Source organism: Phocoena phocoena, chromosome 1 (assembly GCF_963924675.1).
Source record: "Phocoena phocoena chromosome 1, mPhoPho1.1, whole genome shotgun sequence".
Classification (NCBI taxonomy): domain Eukaryota; kingdom Metazoa; phylum Chordata; class Mammalia; order Artiodactyla; family Phocoenidae; genus Phocoena; species Phocoena phocoena.
Window position 1 is genome coordinate 121,124,223 of NC_089219.1, and position 12,199 is coordinate 121,136,421.

The 12,199-nt window shown below is 46.1% G+C and overlaps 1 protein-coding gene across 2 annotated transcripts in view; it reads right to left on the bottom strand.

Annotated features, from left to right (window-relative positions):
* Positions 1-3,293: 3,293 nt before the first annotated feature.
* RXRG (retinoid X receptor gamma) overlaps positions 3,294-12,199 on the bottom strand; it is a 44,846-nt gene continuing 35,940 nt past the window's right edge. For both annotated transcript variants that reach the window (XM_065893642.1, XM_065893652.1), the window contains 3 exons: positions 11,296-11,387; positions 9,976-10,081; positions 3,294-3,780 (listed from right to left, as the gene is read on the bottom strand). In XM_065893642.1, the coding sequence (XP_065749714.1) occupies positions 3,633-3,780; positions 9,976-10,081; positions 11,296-11,387 (346 nt within the window). In that variant the 3' untranslated portion in view covers positions 3,294-3,632. The remainder of the gene's footprint in view (positions 3,781-9,975; positions 10,082-11,295; positions 11,388-12,199) is intronic.

Below are 12,199 nucleotides of genomic sequence, written 5' to 3' on the forward strand. Positions count from 1 at the left end.
TCTGGATTGGTCATAATAGGTACTGTAACTGAAATTAATTGAGAGCTGATCATGTGCTGCTGTGTGTCTCATAGATCCCCTCACTTGAGTCTCTCAATAAGCCCCGTGAGGAGGTAATATTATTATTCCCAGTTTACAAAGTCTAAGTTTCCAAAGACTAAGTTCCAGGAGGTTAAGTCATGTGCCGAAGGTCACTCAGTGATCAGAGATGGGATTTTAACGGAAGCCGCTGGGCTGACTCCAGAGCCCTTGTTTATAACCACGGCAACATCCTAAACTAGTTTCCAACGTGTAACTCAGAACATAGGCTCTGCAGTTTCCAAACCTCTTCCACTTGTGTCGCCTTCGCAGCTCACACAAGGCTCTCCCATGTGATGTGTAGTGTCAGCACTGATAGGAAAGTGGGACCTTAGTCCCATTTTGCTGATGAAGATACAAACTAGAATACAGGTGTTAAACCAAAACTAGAAACCAGAATGGTTTGATTCTTTGCACAATACGTTGGATGATACTGACCAGAATGTGGAATAGAATGTTCTGTAATCTCAGAACCAGACATTAAGTTTTAACTACACTTCAGAAGAAAATTAACTAATACTTTTGCCCATCTTCTATGGCAGATACTGTGATAAAAGCTTTGCACACATTATCTATATCATCCTGGCAAGAATCCTAGGGCAAAGAGTATAATTATCCCAGTTTACAGATCAGGTCATTGAGGCTTGGCAAGACTGATGTCCACGACGAATGGCAAAGTCAGGACTCCAACTCAAGTATGTCTTGTGCCAAGGCACATACGTGCTCTTACACTGGGCTTCCTGCATCTTTTTACCTTTTATCCTTATGAGGTGGGTATTATTATCTGATGTTTGCAAATAAGGGAAAGAAAGAAGAGCCAGAAAGGTGAAACAACTTCCCCCCAAACACAAGACCTCCAGCAGGTGGATCCAGGAGCCAGGCTCTGGCTGGCTGTGTCCAGAATCCATACTCTTCACCCTGGAGCCTTGGGTCCCAGCTCCATGAGAACTCTTGGGAACACAAGACTGACTCCCCTGATTTCGTTATCTGTGTAAGTCAGCCTGGGGAGTATGGGGCTGTGAGTCTCAGGGAACATTAATCAGCATTGTTGGGACAATCTATTCTCTCCACGAACTGACTCCTCTAGTTGGTGACGTGAGCTGAATGAGGAAAGTCTCTCTTCAGGGGTGTAGGCTCTAGAAGCTTCTCATGGCTGCTGTGGATCAGAGCCTTAAAGAATATTGAACATTCACTCAGTTGCTCATCCTGGGATGTGAGGGGGACCAGGTCAGGAAGGAGGTGGCCTTAGGGGCCCCGAATGTCATGGGACCAGCCTGGGGAGAGATGCCTGCCCAACTCCTGCCTAGCTCAGCGGGTTCTGTGGCAACAATTCCAGGAGACACCACATGATCTATGTTCAGACACCCTGCTGGGCATTCATCAGCCTGAATTTTGCTCCAGGCAAGAGCTAGGGTTCAGTGAGGAAGGGATCAAATATTGGAATGGAACTCGGGTTACCACACCTGGGGCATGATGGGTTTCCATGGAAGCCTCATGTTACCTATAAGGCAGCTGAAGGTGTCCAGTGAGTTATGCTGGCAGAGAGAAGAGGTCAGGGAGCCCAGCGTTAAATTCTCTTCTCCTCCCACCCCAATCATTTTCATCATGGTTCACAAATAAATGCAGATGAAAAACAAAAGGAAAAAAACAGCATAATTGATTTTAATTCCATTGCTTAATGTCCAAGTCTAAAGGATCCCTAAACTTTTCTTTCCCAGGAATAATGCAATTTTTATTTCTCAAAAATTGCATGATCACTGTTGAATATATTTGGACTGGAGAGTTAGCCCTGGGGTTTTTCTGAGAGGACAACTTGCTGCCGCGGAATGACGCATCTGCCATCACAAAAACCTTTAGGGAATTCTTTCCAGTTGTGTGGAACCCAATTCAACAACACACTTTTACTATGTGCCTACTGCATGCCAGACCCCAGGTCAGGTTCTGGTGGTATGAAGAAGGTAAGCCATGTGCAGCTGTTCAGGTTGTATACTCTACAACCCTAAGGGGCATAGAATTGTGTATCCATTAAGTCCTGTTTCTGCAGATGGCAGGAAGGTGACTTGAACAAGATGGGCTGTATAGGCTGGTTGTGATGTCACTTAGACACCATTCCTACCCTCAAGGAGCTCACTGTCCAGCAGACATCAGGGCTCTAAGACACTAGGTGATCATAGGTTAGAAGCTGGAAGAGCATTTCTCTCTTCCCCATTTTTTTTTTTTTTTTTTTTTTTGCGGTACGTGGGCCTCTCACCGTTGCGGCCTCTCCCGCTGCGGAGCACAGGCTCCAGACGCGCAGGCTTAGCGGCCATGGCTCACGGGCCCAGCCACTCCGCGGCACGCGGGATCCTCCCGGACCAGGGCACGAACCCGCGTTCCCTGCATCGGCAGGCGGACTCCCAACCACTGCACCACCAGGGAAGCCCTCTCTGCCCCTTTTAACACATTATTGACTGGAGGATTTTTGCAGAAACTAATGCCTGTGGCCGGCAATTTGTTATGTAAGTGAATATTGAAACACTCCGGTCAACAACGTTTGGGTAACAAAAGACGTATTAATACGTCTCTGGTCAGTAAGTTGTTAAGAACAGGCTACATATAGTTAGATAATGATGGAAAACAAATTTGGTGCACTCTGGTCTTTTGTTATTGTTGCTAGTTAAGGACAGAAAATCCATTCCTTTACCATTACCAAAATCCATTACCACCTCCCACCAACTCCCAGGACCCGTGTCTTCCCCCATCAAGAGCACATCTTCTCTAACCTAAATAGGAAAAGAATTTGAAGAAGAATAGATACATGTGTATGTATAACTGAATCACTTTGCTGTACACCTGAAACTAACACAACATTGTTAATCAACTATGCTCCAATATAAAATTAAAAAAAAAAAGAGCATCTACTCTTGCTCTTATACTCCATTACCCACAGTCAGGACAAGCCTGTTAGTACTCACTATTCTTAGGAGGAAAAGAGCAAAAACCAAACAAACAAACAAAAAAAACCAAGCTGACTCTGAAAGACAATGTTTCTTCCCAATCTCTCCAGGGGCTACCCTGGGGCAAAGCTAGCTGTGCCCAGCTTAGACATGGGGTATCTAACTGTGGGATTTATCGTTGCAGGACCCCATCCCCATCCCCCATTCCTAACCCCCCATACCTTTCCTCCCACATCTAACTGCCCTGCTGAACAATAATTCACCCCATGCTCCAAGCAGTGCCAATATCACATATATTACTTTATTATTTGGTCATTGGCTTTCCAATGCAAGTGAAAAAATAATTTAAACTAATTATATGTACAGAGGCTTGGTTAGTTTTCCCAAGAACTTCCAGAAAGATCCTCAGCCCCTTAAATAGCAAAGAAGGGTTACCATTAACATCTATACAAAACTCCACCTATAAAAGTCGCATGTGTAGAAAGGTTTCTTTATTATAAGCATCACGTTTGGGTAACAGGAAGGGTTGGGGGTGGGGGGTGGAGGAACGTTTGCAGGGGGGTGGTCCACACACACCTGCCCTGACTAGTCCTGTGTAAGAGCTGTGGCTGGTGAGGCTCAGGTGATCTGCAGTGGGGTCTCCAACATCTCCATTAGGAAGGTGTCAATGGGTGTGTCCCCGATGAGCTTGAAGAAGAAGAGGTGCTCCAGGCATTTCAAGCCGATGGAGCGCAAGGCTGGGAGGCGCAGCAACAGCTTGGCAAACCTGTGGAAAGCAAGGAGACATTAAGAACTGGGGAACCAGCGTGCACAGGGCAGCTGCTGGCATGAGGCAGCTCATTTGGTCTTCTTGACCAATCTGTGATTAGAAGAAAGAGCCTGGTTGGGGAGGCTAAGGCAGTTGGAGAATCTCTAATTCTGGAGAGCTTCAGAAATAGGCTAGAGGTCTTGTTTTGCTTCTTAAATGTGGAAGTTGGATCCTGTGACCTCTTGAGAATCTCTTGAATTCTGTGGCCACATCCCAGAGTTGCCCTCAGCACCCCCATTCGTGGTGGACAAGAGGAAGAGCTACCCTGCTCATGCTGACTCACATCTCCAACCCTAACCAGCTGGTGTTCCTTACATTCTCTGTGCCTGGGGATTCCTGGGAAGATTTGCCAAAGCATTTAGAACAGCACAGCATGGAGGATGTGCAGAATCCACAGGGGCTCTCGCCACTGGCTGAATGTGTTTGTGTACAAACCACATACCAGGCAGTGAGATAAGTTCTGGGATCCAGGAAGAGCCCCCCGCTCTCAGGACCAGCAGTTCTCATCTCCTCACCGGACAATGCTTTTCCTCATACCACACTTACTTTAAGCAATGTGACCTCAATGTGCCTCAGGTACCACATTTCTGTTATCCGTTTATAACCACTTTGTACATCAGATTCATACTCTGTGCTTACTTTTATTTTGGGTTTTTTTTTTTATTTTTTTGCCTAAGTGTGACTTTCTTTTTTAAATTTTTTGAAAATTTTTATTGAAATATAGTTGATTTACAATGTTGTGTTAGTTTCAGGTGTACAGCAAAGTGACTCCGTTATATATATATTCTTTTTTAGATCCTTTTCCATTATAGGTTATTAAAAGATATTGAATATAGTTCCCTGTGCTATATAGTGGTCCTTGTTTGTTGTCTATTTTATATATAGTAGTGTGTATATTTGAATCCCAAACTCCTAATTTATCCCTCCACCCCCTTTTACCTTTGGTAACCATAATTTCTTTTCTATGTCTGTGAGTCTATTTCTGTTTTGTAAATAAGTTCATTTATATCAGTTTTTTAGATTCCACATATAATCAGTGTCATATATTTTTCTGTCTGATTTACTTCACTTAATACGATAATCTCTAGCCACTACGGAGAATAGTATGCAGGTTCCTTAAAAAACTAAAAATAGAGCTACCATACAATCCAGCAATCCCACTCCAGGGCATATATCCGGAGAAAATTCTAATTCAAAAAGATTCATGCACCCCAATGTTCACTGCAGCACTGTTTACAATAGCCAGGTCATGGAAGCAACCTAAATGTCCATCAGCAGACGAATGGATAAAAAAGATGTTGGGGGGCTTCCCTGGTGGTGCAGTGGTTGAGAGTCTGCCTGCCGACGCAGGGGACACAGGTTCGTGCCCCGGTCCGGGAAGATCCCACATGCCGCAGAGCGGCTGGGCCCATGAGCCATGGCCGCTGAGCCTGCGCGTCCAGAGCCTGCGTGTCTGGAGCCTGTGCTCCGCAACGGGAGAGGCCACAACAGTGAGAGGTCCGCGTACCGCAAAAAAAAAAAGAAAAAAAAAAAGATGTGGGAGGGGTGTGTATACACACACACACACACACACACACACACACATACTAGAATATTAGTCAACCATAAAAAATAATGAAATAATGCCATTTGCAGCAACATGGATGTGCTTACCTTTCAGTTAGGAAGAGAGAGAGACAGAAAACAGTAGCCTTCACCCCTGAGGGGCCCACCGTCTGGAGAGATAATACACACACCCATGCATACACACACACTCACATATGCCTCCCACACATGTGCACACACCCCCCCTCACCACTCTTACACATACACACACATGTGCACACACATTCACTTGCACTCTTAGACACCCTCACACACATGAACTTGCACATATTCACATGTGTAAAAGTATACACACACATTCTCCTCCATTCTCACCTGCCCTCACACACTGGTACACCCACACACACAACACACACGCACACACACACACACACACACTCTTCTATAATTAAGGACCTTAGTTGTAAGGCTCACCATAGGGAAAGAGACTAGTGTGTGAAGGAATTAGCCTCACACATACAGGGTCCTTTTCAGGCTCCTCAGTCTGCCACATTTCCAACATGCTTCTGTGGTCCTTCTTCATCTTCCAAAATTCTTTTTGCCAGTGGTTTATTTTTAACGTTATTACTGATAACGACTGGAAATCAAATAACTCTACTCACAATTTCCAATAAAAAGTACAGGAATCGAAATCTTGTTAGTCACGGTGGCCTTAAATCAGCAACTTCCAGTTGGGCCGGATCTTCCCTGGACGTCACATTATTTCACGAGAAGTTTTCAAATTGGAGTTTTAATACTCCTCGAAAATGAGTATAGGTCTATATGCATGCCGAAAGAAGTTTTAAGGAAATGTGGCAATATAAGAAGAACAGAGTGGCACCATCTAAAAAGGTAAGAATTACCTCCCTACATGGAAAAATTAAAGGTCTATACCAAGGCCAACACACACCTTCAAAACATTTGATTAGAAAGCCTGAGTGGGACTTCCCTGGCGGTCCAGTGGTTAGGGTTGTGCATTTCCACTGCAGGGAGCACAGGTTTGATCCCTGGTCAGGGAACTAAGATCCCACAGGCCTCTCGATGTGGCAAAAAAAAAAAAAGGAAGACTTTGAGTGCATCTGAATGGTATCATCGTTAGATAAGAACAAGGAGGCTGAGCTCCTGGTCAAGGCTCTGCCACGAAAGAGGTTTCTGTAATTAGGCAAAGAAAACGGCTTCTTTATAAAGTGTGAAGTTAGGCTGATTAGCTCTGAAAATGTATTTTTTTACTCTAAAAATGCCAAAGTTTTACAATGTGTAAAATGCTAACCATTCTAGACACAAACTATTATATATAGTATGGATAAACAACAAGGGCCTACTGTATAGCACAGGAAACTATATTCAACACCCTGTGATAAACTATAATAAAAAGAATATGAAAAAGAATGTATATATATATATAAAACAATCACTGTTCTTCACAGCAGAAATTGACACATTGTAAATCAACTATACTTCAATAAAATAATTTTTTTTAAAATGTTAACCATAAAACTGCTGTCTTTGCTGTCTGTCCCCGGTTTGGGAGCTAAGATCAGGATGCAGAAATAAACACACCCCCTAATAGCCATAGCCACAGGGTCACATTCCTCGCTCACATGTTTGGCAACAACGGGGACTCACAGCCTTTGAAGGCACCTGCTGTGTGAGAGAAAGAAGGTTCCTGCAAACTCTGCCCCCTCCTGAGTTTTGATGTCTGCTTCTGGCTAGAGGAAGCAGAACTCGCCCCTGTGAGGTGTACTTCTGAAAAGTCTCCACGGAGTGGCAGCCCTCCACCACCAAGAAAATGGCCTTGACAGGGCTTGTGTGCCACCAGGGACCACTTCAACCACTTTCTGCAAACCAGAGGTGACCAGCCTTCGGCACACTTGCCCACCTGGTTGAGCCAAGTGACATCCCTGATGGACCTGCTCAGCATCAGGGTGGTCACCCACTGTCCGGGCTGTACTGGATGCACCCAAGGGACATGCAGGGACCCAGTCCCTGCACTCCCTCCCTGAACTCCCAGGCCCTGCCCTGGGCCAGGCAACAAGTGTTGGCATCTCTGCCTAGTGCGTGGGGGCCGCCCAGGCCCCTGGCTGTCCCCTTCCTGGGAAAACAGGCAAGTTCCAAAGTTTTTAAAGTGTTATTCATTAGAAACAATCTAAATGTCAACCACAGAACGATGACTAGATACATTAGGATACACCCATCCTGTGAAATATTACAAACTCATTGAAAATAAGAATTTTGTACTTTTCAATATCTGATAAAATGCCTAAAATAGCTAATGGAGCAAAATAATACGCCAAACCATATGATTTCAGATCTGTAAATATACATTTCTATGTATACATACATTGATACACAAAGCTGCTAGAAAGAAATATACCTCCCAAATTTACAATCAGTTTATATTACCCTATTTATTTAAAAACACTTTCCTTATTTCCTACCAAAGCATGCTTGGCTTTTATAATAAGATAGAAAAAAGTTCTGGTTTTTTTTTTTTTGCGGTACGCGGGCCTCTCACTGTTGTGGCCTCTTCCGTTGTGGAGCACAGGCTCCAGACACGCAGGCTCCGGATGCGCAGGTTCAGTGGCCATGGCTCACGGGCCCAGCCGCTCCGTGGCATGTGGGATCTTCCCGGACCGGGGCACGAACCCGTGTCCCCTGCATCGGCAGGCAGACTCTCAACCACTGCGCCACCAGGGAAGCCTTAGGAGTTTTGCTTTTTAAAGAGGTAAACAGCACTACCTAGAGCCAAGTCCAGGAAAAGGATGAATACGAGCCTTCCTAGTCCTAATGCCCTGTACACGATATGTGCACACAGACACACACACAAACATGAGTAATGCTGCCTTACAGCTGGGAGATTCAGTGGATGTCATCCAGCACAGGGCTTTCAGTCAGCTCTCACTGGCCAGAAGCTGAGCTGATGCTGGCAGCCAGGCCCTGCTGGTTGGGTAGGGCTCTTTCAACCTCACCCACTTCAGATGTAGGAGAGACTGCCAGGTGCCTATCAAAATCCATTCTTCCCTTCTTCCTTGGCATCCAGCTGCACACATTCTCCAGTCTCCTTCTTGGCTAGCTGGTCCATGTGACCAAGTTTTAGCCAATGGAAGTGAGTAAAGGGAGGGGGTACCCTTTCCAGATCAATGTGTTGCCCATACAGCCTCACCTCTGTGCTCCCTCTCCTCTTTCCCTTCCACCATCAGCATACAAAACACAATGAGAGGGCTTCCCTGGTGGCACAGTGGTTGAGAGTCCGCCTGCCAATGCAGGGGTTCGTGCCCCAGTCTGGGAAGATCCCACATGCCACGGAGCGGCTGGGCCCGTGAGCCATGGCCGCTGAGCCTGCGCGTCCAGAGCCTGTGCTCCGCAGCGGGAGAGGCCACAGCAGTGAGAGGTCCGCGTACCGCAAAAAAAAAAAAACAACACAATGAGACTCGGCGACATGGTGGAACCCCAGGAAGGAAGGAGCCTGGGTCCCTGAGCGAAGGTGTGGAAGAAAGTCACCGCACTAGACTGATTACCCATCCAGGACTGATTTGTGAGGAAGAAATAAACTTGTGTTCAACTATTGACATTTGGGAAGTCTGTTGTCACAGCTTAGTCTCCATAACACACAAGGCCTGCACATTTATTGTATCAACTGGCTGGACCCCACTCACACAGATGCATTCATTGCCTGTGATAAAAAATGAGCTCAGCCTCTTCTGGACAACTGAGAGATAGTGGCTTATGATCCAGGAAAAATGGGCTAATGGAAATTAGACTCCACAGAGGAATAAAAGTCATCAGTGAGAACTGGGAGCATAGGTAATTAATCGTAAAAACAAACTCATGCCTTTAAAGAAGTTTTTTTCAAGTTTCATTTTCCATTTTCTGTGAGGTTTGAGGATCGTATTCTCTCTTTTTAACTAGAGTTAGTGGAGGAGGAAAACTTTTATTCAGCTGTACTTGGGGGAAACATTTGGGAAAAGGATTTTTTTAACCACTCAGGAATACTGGTAGATGGCCTCAGAGATCCTCTGACCGATGTCTTCCTTTTCAGACAAGAGGCCCAGACCCAGGACCTCGCCAGAGGCTACAGATGGCACCCTCGGGGCCAGCGGTCACCTCTCCTGGCTACCAAATCCTGTACCTTTTACTGCAGGGGGGCTTCTATGAGGGCAAAGCAGAAAGCAATGCAGTCACACTGAAAAGCACAAGCTCTTCGAAATCAGAAAAACTTGGGTTCACAGCCTGCCCCACCATGCACCAGCTCTGTGACCCTGGGCAATGTTCCTTTCTGAGCCTTGGGGCCTCTTTAGAAATTGGAGCTAAGGATTCCCACCATCGTTCGTTCACTGGGGTGTTCATTCAACATTTAAATATGAATACTAATTGTTAGGCTCTGATGCCAAAGTGGTGAACAGTGGGTGAACAAGACGGACGAGACCTCCGGTTTCATGGAGCCAGTGTCTGAGTAGCTTTGAGACGGTTGTGAAAAAATCTAGACAGTGCCTGCTGCATGTCGCCATTCATTAATGGCAGATCAGAAGAGTTGCTGCAGTTGTTACCATTCTTCCAGGACTCCCTCACCTGCCTGGTTGTTCCGGGTACTTCTGCTTGGTGTAGGCCTCGAGGGTGGCATAAACCTTCTCTCGCAGAGTCTCCACTTCAGAGGGGTTGGACAGACCCTTGGCATCTGAAAAAGACAGCTGATTCAACCTCTCCTTACACACCTCTGCGGGACACCCTTCTACAGAGGATGGGGGACATTGTGAAATACACAAAGCCAGGCCTTTGTGCCCTCACACCTCCTTCCTGTGCCCAATCTACCCAATAAACTCTTGGAGCAAAGGTACGCACGGCTGACTCCAAGGAGGAGAGTTTTCTTTTATCCGGGCCATTCTAGAAATACTACCTTCACACATTTATTGAGTGCTTACTACGTGCTAAGCATGGACTGAGTAAAGAGATGGGGTACAAAAACCGGACAGACCCACATCCTGCATCAATTAACAGACCACCTAGTTCAGGAGATGAAGCATGTGTGTCAATTACTATGTAATTCTGAATACTCATCTTTCTTGACCCACAGCAGCATCTGATGAAGCTGATCACTTCCTCCTTCTTGAAATGCTTTTCCTCCCTGGGCCCCCCAGGACACTACTCTTTGGTTCTTCCCTGTCTCACTCACTGCCCCCTCTCAGGCTTCTTTGCTGGCTCTTCCTTTTCTCTGCAACCTCTAAATATCACCGTGCCCCAGGGCTTAGCCCTCAGCCCTCTGCTCTGCAATGCCTCTAATTTACTCTCGGTCTCAGAGCCTTGCATGCCAGGTCTAGGCTGATAGCTCTCAAATGTACATCTCTGGTCCTGCCTCTTCTCTGAACTCCAGACTCACACAAACAATTGCTTCCGGGAGAGCCACTCTTGGACGTTTACTATCCATCTCAGATTCTCATGTCCAAAGTCCTGATTCCTAGCCACCCACCCTTTGAACCGCCATTTCAGTAAATGAAATCTCTGTTTTTCCGAGTGTTCCAGAAAACAAAATGAAAAATTCTAAGAATTATATTTAATACCTCTCTTTCTTTCACACCCTATCAGCAAATCCCATTGGCTCTGTCTAAAAATATATGTAGAACCCGACCACATTTTACCGCCTTCTTTGCTACTACCCTAGCCCTCTGGCATCTCTCGTCCTCCCCACTTGCCCCCAAACATGCACACTCCACGCCCATTTGAGACCCTTTTCAAGATGGCTCGAGAAGCAGAGGCCATGAAGAGTTGACTCCTTGTCCTCCCCAGGATAGGTCTCCTGGCCCTCCCTTATCTGTCTCTGCTGAGCTAGAAGACTAGAGAACATCAGAGCACTGGGGGCCGACCATGGAGGAGAGCTAAGCACGACGCACTCACCTGGGTTAAATAGCACGATGGCTCGTAGGCACCCCAGCTCCGACTTATCCATCTGCATGTCTTTCATTTTGGAGACGAGCTCAGTCAGAACTCTGTTCACAGGAAACAATGGCAGGTGATGAGAAAATCATGAATACCAGGCCAAGGGCTGATAAAATGAATGCAACCAATATTTATTGTGTACCCACCCCATTTTCCAGTAGATGTGCCAGGTACTAGGGGCACAGAGATGAATAAGATACAGTCCCTGATCTCAAAGAGCTCACAGTTTAATTAAAGAAACAGACACAGAAGCAATACGTAGCAGAAACACAAAGCCAATAACTGGCACGATCAAAGTCCCAGGGAACACCGAGGATGAGGCAGTGAACACAGAGAGGGAGCTGGAAAGGCAGCCTAGAGGATTTGGGAATTGGCAGAAATGCAACGGGCAAAGCAGGGTGAGGGCATCGCATGTCTGGAAGAACACTGCAAAGGACGGCGTTCCGTGACAGGGCAGAAATTTCTAGACACCATCAAGAGGGCTGAGTCAACGGAAGACCGTGATAGTCTCCATGTGGAACATGTTGTGGGAAAAAGCAGGGAAGGAGTAGGGACATCTTAGACGGACATGCGCATGGCCCTGGAAGACCATTTACGGTGGGGATCGGAAGGGACCACAGGGCCCTGTCATTGGACAGAGAGACTATTTTCAATCTTACTCTTCCTTTCCCAGTTCTCCGTCCTTTCACCTGCCCGTTCATCTCTCATCTCTTTAAATCACCTGGCTTAATTTTCCTTTAGAACCATTTAAGGCACAGAACCCCAGACTGAGGCTGTTGCTCTTATAGCAGGATTCCCCCAGAGAACCTGGTGCAGAGACCCGCAAAAACCTCAGCTCATCTTTCCCAGATTCCTAAAGTCA